General features: G+C 29.9%; 1 protein-coding gene and 1 long non-coding RNA gene across 5 annotated transcripts; one reads left to right on the forward strand and one right to left on the reverse strand.

Moving 5' to 3' along the window:
* Positions 1-6054: 6054 nt before the first annotated feature.
* On the reverse strand, positions 6055-8434 carry LOC130962428 (glutathione S-transferase DHAR3, chloroplastic-like). The gene is made up of 4 exons (XM_057888648.1): positions 8253-8434; positions 7750-7871; positions 6972-7059; positions 6055-6863 (listed from the first exon to the last, which is right to left on the reverse strand). Exons 2-4 carry the CDS (start codon positions 7791-7793, stop codon positions 6678-6680), a joined length of 318 nt encoding a protein of 105 aa, XP_057744631.1. The 5' UTR covers positions 7794-7871; positions 8253-8434; the 3' UTR covers positions 6055-6677.
* Positions 8435-9867: 1433 nt separating this feature from the next.
* On the forward strand, positions 9868-13694 carry LOC130962387 (uncharacterized). 4 transcript variants are annotated; one of them, XR_009079786.1, is made up of 8 exons: positions 9868-10335; positions 11171-11240; positions 11573-11746; positions 11840-11951; positions 12142-12247; positions 12677-12769; positions 12866-13105; positions 13466-13694. It is a non-coding gene; the product is annotated as an uncharacterized LOC130962387 (long non-coding RNA). The 4 variants fall into 4 exon arrangements; XR_009079785.1 differs by having other exon boundaries at positions 11840-12247; XR_009079788.1 differs by having other exon boundaries at positions 11840-12247; positions 12684-12769.
* Positions 13695-20128: the final 6434 nt, after the last annotated feature.

Here is a 20128-nt window from a genome sequence, read left to right on the forward strand (position 1 = left end):
TAAACCTACATTGTTACAGGCTGCAGGAGAAAACTCCAATGACAACCCTCCAACATTTAGGGAGAAGCAGCAGATTGTTAGGCCTCCAGCTCCATGTAGCGTGCCTCCACCCATACCAGCACCGGGGCCAACCTTATGGTTCAAATCTCAAACTTCCCAAGCCCCAAACCTCATGCCTCACAGCTCACAGCTCCAATCAAATGACTCAATAGTTGCGAAAACTACTCTAGGAACCAGTCATGATGCGATTTCTGAAGAGACGATGGCAGTTGCAAATTCAACTACAGCATCACGACTTTTGAAATTTGTGCCAACACCCGGCTACAGGCCTCCAGGACTCAGGCCTACTAAGCAGGGGTGACATTTATAATAGGGACTTAGATATGTGATACTGAGATATGTGATAATGTTATTTTGGTATTTTGATACTTTAGTTTGAAGGATACAATTATGTCAAGAAATATCTTGCTGTTCTTTTGGTATTTTGGTATTTACGAATGTGTAAGTTTTGATTAGGGCCATGTTGCCTCTGCAATGATATTATCGCTGTCAACATATGAATTACATCTTTCTTGACAATATGAATATAATGGTATGAATTTCTATGCTTTACAAGGTTTACTTCAATCTATGTTACATGCACAAATATATGCTGCTCTAATTTGCATTAAGTTCAGGTAACAAGCTTTAAACAGTCAATATAATAATTCATCTTCATATAACCTACATCCACAATGTTTACATATCCAATCTCATCTTGCCACACAGTCCTTAAATAGCCTAAAATTATTCATTAGGTTGCATACATAGTTGTCCTAAATAAACAGACAACCATAATCCCAATCAAAAATGCAAAAATACTACACCCTAACCCCAAGCATCTATTTTCACCCATTTTTTTCCTGCTCTTTTCCAATTGATTTTCTAATCCAATCAACCTAATTTCTAGCTCTTCCACTTTGTCATCGAGCGCATCACTAAGGCCTTCAAATCGTTGCTAGTTCTGTGGCAATACCCCCTTTGATGTTGTCTTCGAAACATGCTCATTAAAGGAAGAGACATAATCATCTAGCCATATAAAAAACGAGCAACATCCTTCCGCAGTCTACATATACACAAATTCAAAAATGTTAAAACCATGAACAGACCTGGAACTAAGTATAGAATCGAACACATTCAGCACAAAATTTTTCATGAACATACCTTGAATTTAGGACACCGTAAGAATAACCTATCCGGATTACTTTTGGTCCTAGACATGAACAGAACAGCATCAGACCCGCAACAGCATTTTGGGGAGACCCATCTCTTCTTCCTTCTACCTACAATACTCTCATTAGAGTTCATGCTATAACTCCAACTATCACCAGCTCGCAAGTTGGAAGATGCACAACGTTCTCCACTTCCAACCATGGTCCCCTAGGATTTCGTTATTGTTTAGACTATGAATACTTTGTACAGAGGTTGGGGAACAAAAAGATGAAGTAAACATTTGCTTCTTCTAAACCTAGCAACGGCGTCGTTTTTGAATGTGACAGGAGGACAAATCGACCCCTGTCCATTCCCACTATTCTACATTGGCACTTAACTCTGGGTTAACTGCCAGATCAACGCCGGTAAATGACACATCAGCTTTTTTCGTCAACTATGGATGGGGGATACATGGGAGGGGCGCGATGAGTTATTTTTTGCATAGATAAGGACTGGCGTGGGTTACTTTTTTGGTGAGGAATCACGTTGTCCTAATTAGAAATGGACAGGGACCGAGTTGGGTGTTTATTCATATTTTAACAAATTATATATTTACCGCTTTTAAAGATTTAGTTACAATATAATCTAATTAGGTGAATTCTGTGATGACTTGTTGTTCAGTAGCTAAGGGTGGCTTTCTTTTGACCATCCAATGGTATAGGGACATGTGCAGCAAGCAATTAAATGAAAGAGTGCACTAACTTTCGGTCAAAACTAGCAGTTAGTGTTAAGTAGGGTAATATTAATAGTTTACTGCAAGGGCATGGGTGGGACTTTGGGTTCCAAAAACGACACTTTGACATGGGCTAAAGTTTGGGTCGGATAAAAACGTATAATTGAAAAACTTGTTGGATGACCAAAAAATTCTTAGACAATAACTAAGGTTTATAGTCTAATTTATAAATTATTTTATTTTAGATTTAATAATAATTATTAAAATAATTATATAATTTTAAATGTAATAAATATATATTTATAGATGTATAATAAAATAATTGATTAAATTAAAATTTTCTAATATTAAAAATTTTTTGTTATCGTAAATCATAAATAACTTTAAATTTTAATTTAATTGGTTTGAAAAATTTATATTTGTAAAATTCAATAATAATCAAAACACTTCGGACAATGCGCACGCTTTTGCAATAATGAAATGTTGGCTAAAACAAAAAACGTGTGTATTGTCCGAAGAGTCTTGATTATTGTTGAATTTTACTAATACAATTTTTTTAAACCAATTAAATTAAAATTTAAAATTACTTATGCTTTATGATAACAAAAAATATTTAATATTAGAAATCTTTAATTTAATCAATTATTTTATTATACATCTATAATTACATATTTGTTATATTTAAATTATATAATTATTTTAATAATAACCAATAAATATCAAATAAAATAATCTATAATTATTTATATCAAACTAATTTTTATTGTTTTCTAAATATTATTGATATAATTAATACTGTTACGTAATTTGTCTCCTTAAAAGTAACTAAAGGTTCTTTTAAAATTTTTCTCACTCAAATTTTAGCTTTTAACATAATAAACAAATTCTTATTCTCAAATAAGTTCTTTAAATTTTAAAATTACAACGATGAATTATTTTTTTTCAATTGAATCTAATACTTAAATTAATATAACTAAATTTTATTCTCAAACTTTTTTTATGATTTTCATTTTATACCTTAATCATGCTGTACATAATCTATATCAACAATCGGATATCATTTTTAAAGCTTATCCTAATTAACATGACAAAAAATTATTGAATGATTTTTTTCCTTTTCTTTTTAAATCAGACATAAGAATCACTTTTATCCTCTCTTTTTTTTATTTTGTCTACAACGGAATTCATAGTTTGCAGAATTTTTTGGATATCCAATTAATTTTTCAACTATATTATTTTGTCAGACTCAAACTTTGGCCATATCAAAGTCTTGTTTTTGGAACCAAAATCCCGCTCATGTTCCTAGAGTAAATATTTAATGTTTCCGCACTTAGCACTCGTTACTAGCTTTGACTAAAAGTTGGTGCACTCTTTCGTTTGACTGTCTACTGTACATGTGTCCCTATATCATTAGATGGTCAAAAGAAAGTCACTCTTAGCCACCAAACAACAAGTTACTACAGAATTTGCCATTTAATTATGATTAAAATAATAACTCAAATTAAAAATAAATATCCAATTAAAATGTTATACATCATAAAAAATAATTTACATATTCAGAAGTCTTATACTGATACACTGCACTCTTATTCTTTCAATTCTATTTCATTCTTCTTATTCCATATTGAAGAACATTGAAAATCTCTTAATTCAGTGTAAAACCACATCAGACCATCAGATATTATATGATTAGGCACATTGAAAATATATATATTAATTTATCATATAAAATTTAAGAGTTTGAGTATTAAAAATAAAAATGAGTCATTTACATTTTGATGTTGGGATGAAATAAGAAGAGGAGTTGATTGAATTTAAAAAGAGAAACTTAATCCGTTATTTAATTATTATTTAATGATAATATTCTACTGGATTTCTCTACAATTACGTGCAATTACAGCAACAAGTTGAGTAACCACAAAGAAAATAATGAATTCATACTCCTCAATCAAAATCCTGTAAACCCTCTCTTTTGAAGACCAATCCAAGGGGTTTGTTAATAGGCCACACTTGCAATTCTTCAAATCATATTTGAGGACAATATGGTCATGCTCTTTCTGAAAATAATATCAAATCCATCAATTAGCGAAATTTAGAGCATTAATCATGTTCATGAACAGAGACGGATCTACATAGAAGAGCAGCTTCAATAGGAGCAGATTTTGATTGAGTGTCCATCTAAAAGGTTTTTAGAATAGTGGATACTTGAATAAAAAAATTAATAATTATTTTTATATCACTACTAGAAAAATCACTTTTAGCGGCCATTTATTTTGCTTTTAGCGGCAATAAAAATAGCCGTTATTACATTTACCGGCAATTAGACATTAGCCGTCTTATGTTCTGTCGCTAAAAGGTTTTAGCAGCAATTATAACATTTGCCGATAAAGACCATTTTAATTGCCACAAAAAGTATATAACTTTTAACGGCAATTTTCTTGGCAATTTATATGGCTACCAAAAGTAATTCTAAAATTGGAATATTATTCACTTTTAGTGGCCATTACTATTGTTGCTAAAAATCATTTTACCGTCAATTTATAGGGCTACTAAAAATAATCCTAGAATTATAATGTTATTCACTTTTAGTTACCATTATTATTGCCGCTAAAATTTTAAGACCCTTTTAATTACTCACTCTTTTAGAAATAACAACCTATCTTTCTTCAAAAATTTCAAATTATTTTTACCAACAATTATTATTATTGTACATAATATAAATATACTAAAATTAATTACTACAAAATGAAATATTTTATTAAATTCAAAATATTTATACACAAATTTCTTTTAAAAGATAATAAAGCATATACAAATTTATTAATTTTATGCAATCTCCAAATGATACAGCTTTGGTCCAAGAGCTAAGTCAGCTGCAGATATGTCTTTTTCATTGACAAAAGTACCATATATGAAAGTTGCAAGAATCATGAAAATATTCTGCACAAGTTTTAATTCACAGACTTTAGGTAGCGTTTGTTTGTAGAGACACGACAGAACAGGACACTGAGACAAAGACAATAGGACAGAGACATTAAAAATTATGTTTTGTGTATCGTGTTTGGATACGATGGATAGGACACTAATGTAATGTCCAGTATTATGTTTGGATACACATGAACAAGACTAAAATATTATATAAAATGACTAAAATAGCCATGTGATTCCAAATTTTTTAGTATAAACTAATGTAATAAATAATGAGAGTACGTAGGAGTACAGACAGTGAGAACTTGAAAAAAATATTTGAAGCAGTCAAAAATTTTAATAAAAAATTATATAATAGTATTTATATTAAAATAAAATTTATAAATATAATTATTTATTTTTAAATTTATTATTAATATATAGGAATACATATGGTTAATATTAACAAAAAAAATCTGAGTTTGATTAATAAAAAATTTCATTTAGGTTAATAAGCCAAATTAATTTTAAATACAAAATCAGTTTTAAAAAAAGAATCCATTTTTAAATGAAAAAAAATTAATTTTTGCGCATAAAAATCTATTTTTATTTAGAAAATTAATTTTTTTATCTAAAATTTTATTTTTCTTTTCAAAAAATTAATTTTTCTTTAAATTATATAAAATCAATTACAATTTATAAATTATTTTTTAGCATTTTAAAATATCAATTTTACCTTTATAATATTTATCTTTTAAAATTCTCCAGACTAATTATTTTTGTTATTATTTTTATTACAAATCAAATAATATAATATAAGGTTAAAATGATGTTGAAGTAAGAATGATAAGAAAAAAAAAATTATCCAGTCCAATAAAAATTTTTATAAAAAAGGAGAGAGTACCTGAGAAAAAAAGAGAAAGAAAAAGAACGTAAAAATAGAAAAAGAGCATGGAGTAAAAAAAGTACTTTCTGAGAACAACGCAAAATAGGAAAAATAAAAAGGGGTAACAGTGGAATAATAAAAAATAGCACCATGGACAAAAAAGAAAAAAAATTCATAAAAACAGTCTGTGTCCCTCTTCCAAATCCTGTGTCCATCATTGTCCTTCGTAAAAGAGTGGACACAAAAGTATAAAAAACTGTCCTGGAGACAATATGGTCAGTGTCCATGTCTTTGCTTCCAAACGCTTTTTAAAAATGTGCTGTCCATGTCTCCGTGTCCTGTTTCCGAAAACAAACGCTACCTTAAATTACACCAAAGAGTAATTGCTAGTTAAGCATGGTGAATTAGTAGCACACAAGATGTCACATTAATGGCAAAGGGTGCTATATAAATATTATGAATCGAGTTCTCCATAATCACTCTCAGATAACCTAAATGACTTGTATGGGAGTACAAGCCTACAAAGGGCCCTTAGATTAGTCAAACAACTTGTTTCTCTATGTTTGTCTAAGTAATGTGCTGGAAATGAAATTAGTGTTTACTCTAGAGCACAAGAAAGAATTGAGAGATTCTATCTTATGTCTCTGCCTCCCAGGATTGATTAAAGCAACAGATTCCTAGTTCAGGAATAGTTCTGGACTACTTGCTTCCAATTCAACAATCAACTCAATTCAAATCCCAGACGTCTTATGCAAAAGGAGTAAAAATATCAGCGGTACATTTTACAGCGAATATCCACAGCAATAAAGATAAAAATAGATTTTGGCATATTTTGAATGGGTATGTGAGCTTTCATAATAACTCCATGATATATTCACAATAACTATGCTTCATTTTTCTCTCTAAATATTCCAAACTAAGTACATCAAGCACAAGAAAAACATAATAGCACAAAAATATCTAGTAATGATCAGGAAATCTAGAAGATAGATACATATATACTGTAGTTTTTTCGGGTGGAGTTACCAATGGTGGGATAGGATACTTCTCTTCTAGAATTTGTGTGATGATATCCGAATCAGAAACCCACTTCTCATCAAGCTTTATGACAGGAACTTTACCCTCAGCATTAATTTTTAAGCAGTAACACAAACAATAAGAAAAGGAACAAGAACAAGAACAAGAACGACAACAAACTAATAACTCTTGTACAAAGGAAGAACTTAAAGAAAGAAATGAACCAGAAGATCATCATTCTGGCTTGTTGGTCAAATCTACCAACTTGAGGTCATAAGGAAGATGTTTCTCCTCAAGAGTCAGCAACACCCTTTGGCAGAAGGGACTTGAAAGACAATTTAAACAACTGTCACTAATTGATTATAGGAACCTCAAGTTCAAAGGTCAAAACCAAACATAAATATTTTCCTCCCTCAATTGAAGTCAAATGAATAATTACTGATTCCGAACACACAAACTGAAACGAAACACATGATAACGTCATTGCCATTTTCTTCAAAGGCATCAAATTTCCACTCTGATAAACACAGTTTTAGAATTGAACTCCTCCTTTATTATTTCAGAATTAGGACTCAGATAATTTCATCAAAATTATACAATTCAGAATTAGGAAAAATTCTGCAAGTCTATCTGATCTATAAAGTCCAAACGAAAGAAAATCGATTGAGACCCCTAATAATAATCATTAATACTTTATAGTAAGTCAAACAGATTTCAGTATATACGTGACAAAAAGTCAAGCTGAACTCTAATAAAGAGGCCCAAGATTGAAATAATATACTGTGCTTTTCCATAAAAGCCAATAACTAGAACAAACACAGGGAAAATGTACATTGTTGGATCTTCCTTCTCTTCAAAGTTCAATTCAAAGCTCAATTACTTTTTAAGCCAACAACATTTATAGCTAATAAGGCAATGAAGAAAAAGTGATTGAATGTGAATCAGCATCATATGGCGGATCAAGAAAGCAAGAAAGCAAGAAAACAAGCAAGCATTTTAAACAAGGCTTGCTAACCTTGCCACTAAACTTCTTCTCAAGCTCCCTAACAAGCTTAACATGAATTTTCCTGAAGCATGTAATTGAGATCCTTACACTGCGGAATTGATATATAAATCCCTGAGGTCACTCTTAAGATCCTGGTTGGTATTTCAAGATCAAGGTTGAATGCACCCAGTGGATATAATTAGTACTAATTAGCAATATTTCAATGGCAGTCTCAAAATCAAGATAATGTTGGCTGTAATCTTTAACTGTGTAGAAAATATTTCAAACTCTTAAACCAAAATCCAAATATAAACGGAGCAAGCAAGCAAGAACGGTAGATCAAGCAAGTAAGAACGGAGAAGACAGAACAAATAAAAAATTAGGATCTGAATCACTTAAACACTTTAATTTCAGCTTGATCTGTTAGATTCATTAGGATCAAGCAAGCAAACATAGCAAAAGTAATAACACGGAGAGGAAATTACATGCTTCTGAGTATTCAAACCAAAATCGAAAAAATAAACGGAGAAGACCTATCGGCGGCGATGATCTTGTGCGTCTACGTGCAAGAACGGCGGCGGTGCAAGCGGCGGATGTGTGGTGTTGCGACAAGAGCAGCAACGGGCTGAAAGACTTTGGCAACGTAGATCTGAAACGAACAAACGATGACAGAGATGCGGATCGAATGGGAACGAAGTCCAAGGGATAGGATGATGGACGGCGGCTATCGGCAATGGTTACGGTGGTGGTGGTGGTGATGGTGGTCGGCGATGGCAATGGTTACAAGAGTTAACCCAGACCAATAGTGAAATCAATCTTTCATTGATGAAGAAAAGAGAGAGCGAGAAAGTGAAGAGAAACAAAGGATGGAGAGGGAAAATGATATTTTCTTTTGTATATCTTTCTGTATTTTCAGTTTGATTTACGGTAGATAAAAAATAAAAAGTGAGAATAAGAGTTTAGTGGCCATAATGGCAATAGCCACTATAAAAATTTAGAAAAATTAAAATTAAAAGTGAAAAAGGTTAGTAATTTTCTGGCAATAATAATAATGGCCACTATAACATATAATAATAATGACAAATATATAATTGTCGCGAAAATATAACTTAAATAAAAAAATTAGTAGCCATTATATTATTGCCACTAAAAATTTGTCGCTAAAATATAATTTTTTTGTAGTGTATAAAGATATTTTATTTTTATTATTGGATGATAAATTTTAAGATTTAATTTTTATATATTATAAAAATGTTATTTTTTGTTTAAAGTATAACAAAATAAATAGATCACACTTTTTAATTTAATCATTTATCTATTTCTTTTAACTTAAATTTTTTAGAATGAATAATTTCATAATATAATATAAAAATTTATCTATCTCTTTAATATTATTTATAGATAAAAAACAATTATTAAAATTAATTTAATTTATTTTTAATATATATTTTATTTTAATAATTAATTTTAGTGTATATTTAACATGATTCATAAAAATTTCTATAATTAAAAAATTTAAAATTCAATTTTTAGTAACCAAAATAAAAACTTTTAGTATTAAACAAATATTGTATAACAAGAAAGAGTGCTCACAAACACACTCTCACTCAATTGCCTTTTAATTTTTTTTTTAAGAAAGAAAATGAGAGAACTATATGGTAATTTTACAAGAGACGCTACAAGAAAAAAGGCCTATGGTCACGCTTTTTTCTTGCCACGCTTTAAAAGCGTGGCCAAAAGTAGTTAATGGCCACGCTTTTATGAGGGTGACGATAGATTAGAGATTTGGCCACTTTTTTATTGCCACGCTTTAAAAGCGTGGCAAAAAGTATCAACGGCCACGCTTTTGTATGGTGGCAATTGATTAGAGAAACGGCCACGCTTTTTTTTGCTACGCTTCAAAAGCGTGGCGATAGAGAGAAACGAGGACGTTTTGAAAGCGTGGCGACAGGGTTTCATTACGGCGTAAGCGTGGCCATATCCTAGTACTCTTTTGGCACGCTTTAAAAGCGTGGCCAAAATGTTTTTTCTGCCACGCTTCAAAAGCGTGGCCGTAGAGAGCTACAGGAACGGTTGAACCGGACAGAGAACCAACCGGTTTAAAAGAAACTTCGTCGTTTTTGCCAAATTTGCTTACTTTCACTCTTGGTTCTGAAGCTCCTTCGTTTCTTTCTCCCTTTCTCCCTCCGTTTCTTTCATTCACAGAAACTCAGCCAAAAAACCCTAACACTGTAAGCCTACACCACCGCCGCCGCAAGGAGTGGCATACTGCTGCCGCCCGTCCGTCTATCTAGCTTCCCTCGTGCTCCAAGTCTTCAACCCCCGTTCGCTGTCACCGATCGCAGCTGCTTCCTCGAGCTCGGCGTCCGTCGTCTTTGTCTGCTTAGCCGCGCTTCCGCTGCCGTTGGTTGCCGTTAACGTTCGCGTCTTCGTTCAGCCGTCATCTTCGTTCGCGTTCTTCGCCGTTCAAGTTTGCTCGGCGTTCACCGTTCGCGTTCACTCGCCGTTCACCGTTCGCGTTCACGTTCGTCTGGAAGCCACGTTGCCCTGCTTCAAACTCTGCGACCAACCCGTGTGCTCCACCTAGCCGTCGAACTGCTCTCTTTTGTCGCCGCCGTGAGTTCCCTAAACCCACCACCAGACAATACACTCACACAACACCAATACTCTGCTTGAAACTCTGCAACTTCTTATTTCTATTACAATAAGTAACTATTTGATTTGGCAGTGGTTTGGATTTTTTTCATAGACTGAATTAAAGTATACAATAGTTATGTTCTCTTCTCTATCACATTGATACTAAGCTTTGAATTCTCTTATTTCGTTTCAAGTTTACCGCACTCAACATGTTTGATGAAATGCTTTAACCATATTTCGGGTTGGTTTATCATTTCTAGCTTTTAGAAACTTAGTAAGTTGATTGCATGTGAAATTAGAATAACTGGATCTTAGTAATTAGGAAATTTTAGCTGCACAAATAGCATCTTTGTAGAAAACATATTAGCATGATGATTCCACTTGCATTAGTGTTCTCCTGGTAAATTTTAACTGTTAGTGTGAACTTGTTAATTTGCTAATTGTTCTTGTGTTGTTGTTCTGTTGTTCTTCTGTTATTTTTATTTTATTTTTTTTTTGTTGTGATTTTCTGTTTTTGAACCTATTAAGTTGATAATTTGCTAAATTATTGGGCTATTGTTGTTTTAATTTGCTAAATTGTTAGGTTTCTCAAATCCTTACATTATTGTTTTGGTATTTACATTTTGACAATTGTCCTTCTCAAAAGCAAATGGTCACGAGTTAATTATTCTCTTGCCAAAATTATAATTCTTGGTAGGTATTCTTGATAGAGGTATTCAGCTTTGTGTTTTTAAAACTATCTTGTTTACCATTTGTGTTTTTGCACTGTCAATTGTTTCAACCACTTTCTCGGTGTTACTTGATGGTTTTGTAGACAGTATGGAACCAGAGAAAGTAAAGAAGTTGCTGTAGAAGGGAGAGTTCAGTTTGATCTGCTCCTCCAGGTAATGTTGATTTTGCTTTTCATTAACTACCCTCTGTTTGGATAATCCAACTTTATTGCTGAGTAAGTTTTTTGGGCTTTGTTTTATTTGAAGGTTATGCAAAGAGACTACAAATTAAGTTCTTATTCTTTGAATTCTGTTTCAAAAAGTTTAAGCTTTAAGTGTGTAATTGACCGCAATGTTTAAGACTACAAATTAAGTTCTTATTCTTTGTATTGATTGTATCGAGTTAAGTGTGTAATTGACCGCAATGTAACTTGGCTATAGCATTGTTTGATTTGTATAGTTAACCTCGGCTAATATTTTGATTTTTGTGCTTTATGTGTGTGCAGGTCAGCTTCACCGGTTCGATGGAGGTAGGCCGTGAAATAATGGATGCTGCAGCTAGCAGCAACTTGAAACAAGTTTCACTTGAATTAGTAGGAAAGTCACCTCTTCTAATCTTTGATGATGCTGATGTAGATAAAGCTGCTAGCCTTGCTCTCTTGGGCATAGTATATAACAAGGTCAAATTTCTCTTAAGTGAATTAATAATGAAGAAACTCAGGTTACACATTATAATGACACTCTTTAACATTTTGTTCTTGTTTTGATTTCAGGGTGAGATATGTGTTGAAAGTTCAGTGTGTTTTTTCAAGAAGGGAATGTGCTGAATAATTATATTAAAAGATGGATTTAGGCATTCTTTTCTTCCTCTTTCACACCCTGCAGGTTTTGACAGCTACTAAAATTAGATATTGGAGGTTTTGTTCAATTAGATGCTAGGTTTTGACAAGTCCCCATGAGATGTAATGGCAAAAGAGAATTGATAGGCACAAAGTTTCTTCTTGTTATCATGCTATATAAAAAACATGTCTCAGTTGTGGTGGTTTGGTTTGGTTTTTGTTGTTTTCCATTGCAGGAATGCTATTGATTCCTCTTTATTCAAGCAATGATTGCATAACTTGCAAAGTGAGATTGGGATTCTAGCTGATGGCACCTTGGCTCTGAGACAAGTTCTAATTCAGGTAATTGCATCATCAGTGTTTAAAAAGTGGATATGATTTCTGATAATTAGGCCTTGTTAAGTGGTAATTTAAGTAACTGACTAACCTGTTAGTCTTCTAGTCTTATTCATGTTCTCAAATCAAAATCAACGAAACTAGTTGGACTCTTTTTGGTGTAAACAGGGTGTAGACATGTTTGGAAAGCGCATTGGGTTTCTCAAATTTAAAGCTGACATTTATAAGCCAGTCTATGTTTCCATTTTCTTGTGTTAATTTTAGCAAGGGGCTATGAACTAGTATGTGGTATCTAAAATGCACAACTATTAGGATCTTTTGCTTCTTACCTTATGTTCTCAGGCATCCATCATTCCTCTTTTGCTTGTAATTTCTGTGCACTTGCACCTGATGCTGATTTCTTTCTTTATATATAATAAAGTAAACCGTGATTAGGTTCCAGGTATTGTATTTGCAAGAGGACCTGCTGTGACTGTGTTGATACTTCTGGAATCAGATGGTGAAACTTATGCTGTCCTTACTGAACAGGTTCTTAGATGTTGGATCCTTGTAGAGAGAACTATGTTTTTTTTCAAACATTTTAACTAGTGTTCCATATCATGCTTATTATTTTTTATTTATCAGGCAAGGGTTCCTACTGGAAGAATTATTTTGGAATTGCCTGCTGGAATGTTGGATGATGACAAGGGTGATTTCGTTGGCACTGCAGTTCTTGAGGCTTCTCTCTCTCCAATTCTCTTCATGGCTTAGTTGTGCCTCTGACAGGTTGAAGAGGAGACTGGCATAAAGTTCAAACTTGAAGACATGGTTGATCTCACTGCTTTCTTGGATTCTTCAACAGGATGCAGATTTTTTCCCTCACCGGTATACCTTAAGCATTCTGCATCAACCTTATTGCTTTATTGGTTTTGCAAATAAATAATTTTGTCGCTTGAAAAAAGAGCTAATAATGCATCTGCTTTATAGTTGTTCAATAATTTAGTTTGGTATTTTGAGCATAGTTTAGTTTCGTGTTATTGTACTTTTAGATTTGCATTTACCAATCAGTGAGCATTCAATTCAATTTCTGGCTATCTGTGGTTCAATCTAACAGTATTTTATAGTAGAATGTGAACCTGGTTTAATTTGGAATTGTTAATACATGCATAAATTAGATTATTTCTTATAATATTTTTATATATATCGTTTTTGTTGGTTCAATTTGTTCTTGATATTTTGCTGCAGGCTAGTATTGGAATGGATAACTTGAACGCTTAATGCACAAAGTGGAGCAGTTTTAGGTTGATTTTGATCTTTTACTAAGTATTTAGGTTGATGATCATCTCTATTAGTGTAATTTGATATATCATGAGCAGTTCTAACTTGTATTGTTTCTGTATTTTTCTTCGGTTTTTAGTTTTGAAATTTGAACTCGAGATTTATTTTGTATTTGAGTAATAATTTTTTAATGTATAAAACAATTATAGTAAATTATATATCTCACTAATTATTGTTTGATTTGTCTTGTAATAAAAAGTTGCATACGATATTTGTAGGTTTGGTAATAAAAAAGGATTGAAAATTTATATTGTGTAGCAATGAAGATTAAGTAACCATGCTTTTAAAGCGTGGCTGTATATTTTGCTATGGAGCGTGGCCGTATCTCCACCTATCGCCACGCTTTAAAGCGTGGCCGTATCTCCAGCTATCGCCACGCTTTAAAAGTGTGGTCATATTTTTCACCTACAGCCACGGTTTTTCAAGTGGCCGTTTGTAAAAAAGCGTGGCAAACAAAAAGCGTGGCAATAGACTGCAAAAAACGTGGCGATAGAGCAACCGCCACCCTTTGATAGGTTACCCTTTCAAAAGCGTGGCAAAAAGCTATCGCCACGCTTTTTTTAGCTTTTCACCACGCTTTAAAAGCGTGGCAAAAGACGTGTTTTCTTGTAGTGAGAACATTATCTCATCTAAACGAATCCAACAACAAACTTTTAGGATTCTTGAAAAAATTCAGAGTTTTTTGTGGTAGTTGTTGTCATGGTGGTTGGTACCAAAATGAGGAGAAGAATGAACTTGTCATAATGGTTGTTAATTAATTTGTTGCGGAAAGCTGAAAGTGTTTGATATAATTAATAATATATTATGAGTATAGCTGTAAGAATGTTATATTAGAGAAAATACTAAAAGAAAATATTTGTTGACCAATTACTCAAATGAATTAAAACCTCAAATGTATTCAAAATATCTTATAGTATTAAATTAAATGGTGTATATTTAAAAAATAATCATTAATATAAAAAGAAGATATAAAATCTAACACAAATCTTTTTTTACCAAAAAAACCAATAAATAGACTTAATATACAAAACAAATGAAAAAGAACTCCAATACAAAAAATTTTAGGAATTTTTAACAGCGAGTTTTCTAACTCACCCATGACTCCCTAACTCAATTGGCTTACATTGTGAATTTAGACCTTTTAAAACACTAAATCCTTAGCATTTATATAGGCAAGAATTTAGACCTTTTAAAACACTAAATCCTTAGCATTTATATAGGCAACAAATGTGAATAATTTGGCAAAAATATCCATCACATATGCATGTGATGAACACACAAATTTCAATTACTTGCAATATGCATGTGAACACACAAGTTGCATTGAAAAAAATTGTTTTGCTTCATAAGTTTTTCAACCTTTTAAATATATTGCATTCAAATTTTGTTGCTACCACTATGCATATTGAGACTCTAACTATCTATTACAACTTGAACTTTTTTTAAATTCTACAATTTGTATGAAACTATAATTTAATAACCTTGTACTCAAATTGATTTTGATTTTCTTCATATATATTAGGGGTGTTCGCGGTACGATTTGGATCGGTTTTGAGTCAAAAACTCATCCGATCTGAATACTAGTTTTGTTTGCGGTGTGGTTTGGATTAAATGACTTTTAAAAAAAAAAATTCGATCCGATCCAATCCAATTTCAAGCGGTTTGGATTGGATTAGATTTGCGGCTTTGTAAATTAAAAAAAAAATAAATACATATAACAAGTCTTACCATCAAATTTCAAATAATCAACAATAACATAACAAGTCTTAACAATATCTTTAAAAGCCAACGATAACATAACAATAGAAATAAAATTATAGGTTAGTTAAAATAAATAAATAAATAACATTTTGAACATAAAATATTTATTAAATAATAATAATCTTGAATAATATAAAAATGTATAACAAATTGAACATGTTATAAGAATAATTGTAAATATAATAATAAAATAATAATATTATAGTACATTGTGCGATTTGGATTGAATTGGATCGGTTATGAAAAGTACATCCGAAATCCGATCCAATCCAGCAATTTGTAAAAAATAAAATCCAATCAAATCTAAATTAGTGCGATTTTAATCGGTTTTTGGTTTGAGTTTTTGTAATTATGGATCAAGTTAGTTTCTGTTATATAGTCTATTTTAACCCATTAATAAGAGGCTAAAATGAATCGAAATAATCATATTTACCTCACATGACACATGCAAAATAATTTGGGATATATATGGTATTGTCAAATAATGTGAAGATGCCACAAGGCACTTTTTGATCTACATGAACATCTTATTAACAAGTTCAAAGATAAAATTCACAAAAAAAAAAAACATAGATTCATATTTTTGCTATGCGTTGTTTTTCTATCTTTTTTCTCATAATATTGAGAAAACAAATTGATCCATTTAAAAACTCGTAGACCAAATTGACGAATAACAGTAACTTTTTTTTTTTTGAATCATCACAATTTAAAATTAGACACTCAAAATTAAATTATTTCTATCAATTTCTATAATTTTATCAAATTTATAATTAAGTTTTTATAGTATAAAAAATTTCAATTAAATACTTACATTATTTTAAATTTTATAATTAGATTCTTACTATACTTAAGGTTAGAATTAATAGAATATTTTCTCCCTAAATCCAAGATACTCATACTTAAAACTTAAAAGCCTAAATTTATAAATTTGGACGTTTATTATTTTTTAAATTTTTTATAAATTCTAATATTTTAGATTTGGTAAGAACCTAATTACAAAATTTAGAATAATATAAAAATTTAATTAAAAACCTTTAAATTTAGAGATTTAATTAGTAAACTTATAAAGAATCATAAAGTAATTTAACGGACAATAATCAATTTAACTAAGAACCAACAAACTTTGAACAACTTTCATTAAAATAATTGTCGGGATCCAATCTATTAACACCATGCTATTTTCTTAGCCTCAATCTACTAACATTCCGTCACAAAAAAAAAAAAAAAAAAAATCTACTAACATTCCCAATTTCGCTCACTTACACTCTCTTTTTTTTCACTCTTACCTCTCAGCTGGTCTAAAAAATTCAAACAACTCCTAACTCACACTCACAATTATTCAAACTGTCAAATCAAATCTTCTCTCGCCCCATAACAAACCTATCTCCGCCGGTCACAACTCTATAATGTCACAACTGCCACACATATATTCCAACATCCAAAATTCAATTTCACAACAAAAGGAAAGAAAAGAAAAAAGATGACAGATATTTTAATATTTATATGTTATACTTGTCTATCTGAAGTCTACAAAATTTTTTTTGTAAGGTTAGCATCACTAGCTGATTTGTTTTCAAATGATGCTTAATGACACACAATTCAATTGGCAAAGAGTCAAATAAATAAAAATAATGTGGCCCAATCACCTTAAATTCAAGTGCTATAGGGTCCCTTTGTACATAATCTTTCACCATCGATAATATTTTTGTTATATTTAATTATTTACTATTTAGCATGTATTGTTGTTTATTTATTCTTTTAAAGTAGTTACTCTTATGATAATATGAGTAGTCACCTTTGAATTTAATAAAGCTAACTGTTTGTTTAAAACATATAAGCGTAAACATTCTTTTCATAATGCAGAGAAAATATGGTATTTTAATTTATATATAAACTTCATTAGGGTAAAATTTATCTCTATTTTTATCTTCCCCGCTTATATTTGTTTAAATAAAAGTCAATTAATAGGATTACTCATTAAATTATACCGGCCCTAATTAAATTTCATAAATTAAAGTATGACCTTAACCATTCTCTCATTAATTAAAACAAACTTTGTCTATACTTGTAATAGAATCACATTTTGTTGGTCTTTAGTATTTTTTCCTGAAGTAAATGCTGTAGGCCCTGCAAGCATTTGCACAATTAAATTATCCTGGCCCTAATTATATTTCACAAATTAAAGTATTGACTTTAAACATTTTCTCATTAATTAAAACAATATTTATGTTACATGTACATTAAAATTAGTCACCAAAATCGATCACTAATATAAAATACTTGTTAGAATATAAATACACATTAAAAATAAATTAAATTACATATATATTTATACATAAATATATTGATAGCTGATTTTAGTGGCTGATTTTCGTATATAAATAACATTTTCCTTAAAATAAAACTTTGTCTTTTTGTAATAGAATCGCACTTTGTTGGTCTTTAGTATTTTTTCAGAAGTAATTGCTATACTCGCGTGCGCGCATTTGCACAATTTAATAATTCTAATACTTTTACATACATCGTCACCATCCAAAAATCGCAATTAGAATTATAGAAAATGTGTATGTATATGACTGGAAAGTTGTAATTAATTTATGTTTTATGCAAATTAAATTTCAGATGCATATCGGTCAATGCCTTAAAAATTGACACATACCTGTTATCTTTTTTGGTCTTATAGTTTATACAAAGAAAAAATATAGAATATCAATATATTATCTGTCAATTTATTGTTAATAATAATTAATTATTATATTTTAAATATATATAAAGAGACATATTTAAAAAATATATCTATAAAAATATTTTCATTAGACACAGTCATCAAAAAATATTTTTATTAAATACATTCACAAAGACACTTTCATAAAACGCCGTTATAAACAAGAGTTGATAGAAGTTGGCAGAAATGCTGTAACGTAACGGAATTGTTATACAAATTCATTAATTTAATTACATTACAGTGCTCCAATAATAATTGGTGAGAATGATAAATTTTACAAACTTACTCCTCTTCATGTTGTTATGCACATATAGCTAGGTCCCTCGTCTCTCAAAAAAAAAAATCTTGCTCATTTTTATCTAAATACACTAGCTAATAAAATGAATAAAAAAATTTTAACAACAAAATGAGATTAAATAAAAATCGTTATTATATATTTACCTAACTACTGTAAAAATATATTTCAAAATTAATTCGTCATTTCTAAATTTAAAAAGATTAAAATAACTTTAATTTATTCTAATAAATATCTATATTTATTATTATTATTATTTATATTATTATTAAAGTCATTTTAAATGTTAAAATTAATTCTATCAAACACTATATAGCTTCATTACAATAAAACTCACTTTTAGCGGCAACTTTTCAGTAGCAAATAGCAATAACATGATGACCAAATTAACCACTATATATTTTATTTAACTTATATTTTTTGCAATAATTACATAGTTGTCGTTATTATTACATATTATAAGAATAATTATATATTTCTTGCGGTTATCAAAAAAGTTTTATTAACAATTATATAATTGTTGTTAATGTCTAAATACCGATAAATATATTAATAATTATTTTTATTGTCACTAAAAATAAAATAAATCATTATTAAAAATAAATTTTTTTAATATAATACTTGTATTTATTAGAAATTATATTTATTTTTATTTACCAAACATAACAATTACGCCATTTAAAAAGTAGTTAAAAAAGTTATGCTTAAAAAAAGGCTTTTTTACTTAAATAAATTAAACAACTTCTAAAATTACTCAAATTTCCTAAAACAATTTTTGAAACGTGAATACCCTAATTTTAATATTATATAAATCGTGTCAGGAAAATGTGATTTATATAATATGTTAATCACTACATCTTGGAACGATTTATACATGAATGACTTCTGAGAAATAACACATAAATCGTTCCAAAGTTGCCAACTTTACTAATTGTATATAAATCGTTCCAGGCTAAGAGGATTTACGTGGTTTCAGGCAAAAATATAAGATCCTGCCACAATTTATGTATAAGTTGTAACCCCAGCACTCTACTACAATTTATGTGTCAACTGTAACTTTCAGCACAATTTATGTTCTAGTAACACTCCCTAAGATCCAACCACGAGTTACCCACAAATTTTAGCGTTGTATACAAAAACTTCAATTTTCATCCTATCTAAACATTTAGCGATAAGGTTGGGGAGGAAGAGAGTCCGCCGCAGTGGGAAAAGAGGCATTAAGTGACATGTCTGGTGTACATCAATGGAAGAAGGGACATTATGAATATCAAATTAAATAAAAATAATACTAAAAAAAGTACTAAAATTAAATTAAATCAAAATTTTTTAATATTAAAATATTAAGAGAGGATTTAGGATTGAGGATTTAGGATTTAGGATTTAGTATTCATAAAAAACAATGAATATAAAATTTTTAATATTCATTATTTATATAATTTTTTTACTTATTTTTATTCATATAAATTTTTTATAAAAAAATTTGTTATTTTTTATAAAAAAAATTATTATTTTTTATTTGACTTTATATATTTTTACGGTATATTCTTGAATTAATATGTACTTTACTTACTATTGTTATTTATTTATAATATAAATTACTTATTCCATTATAAAGATCAAATTAAATAAAAATAATATTAAAAGAGAATATTAAAATTAAATAAAATTAAAAATTTTTAATATTAAAATATTAAGAGAGAATTTAGAATTTAAGATTTATAAAAAATTAATATAAAATTTTTAATACTCATTGTTCATATAATTTTTTTAATTATTTTTATTTATACAT

Source organism: Arachis stenosperma, chromosome 1 (genome assembly GCF_014773155.1).
Source record: "Arachis stenosperma cultivar V10309 chromosome 1, arast.V10309.gnm1.PFL2, whole genome shotgun sequence".
NCBI lineage: Eukaryota > Viridiplantae > Streptophyta > Magnoliopsida > Fabales > Fabaceae > Arachis > Arachis stenosperma.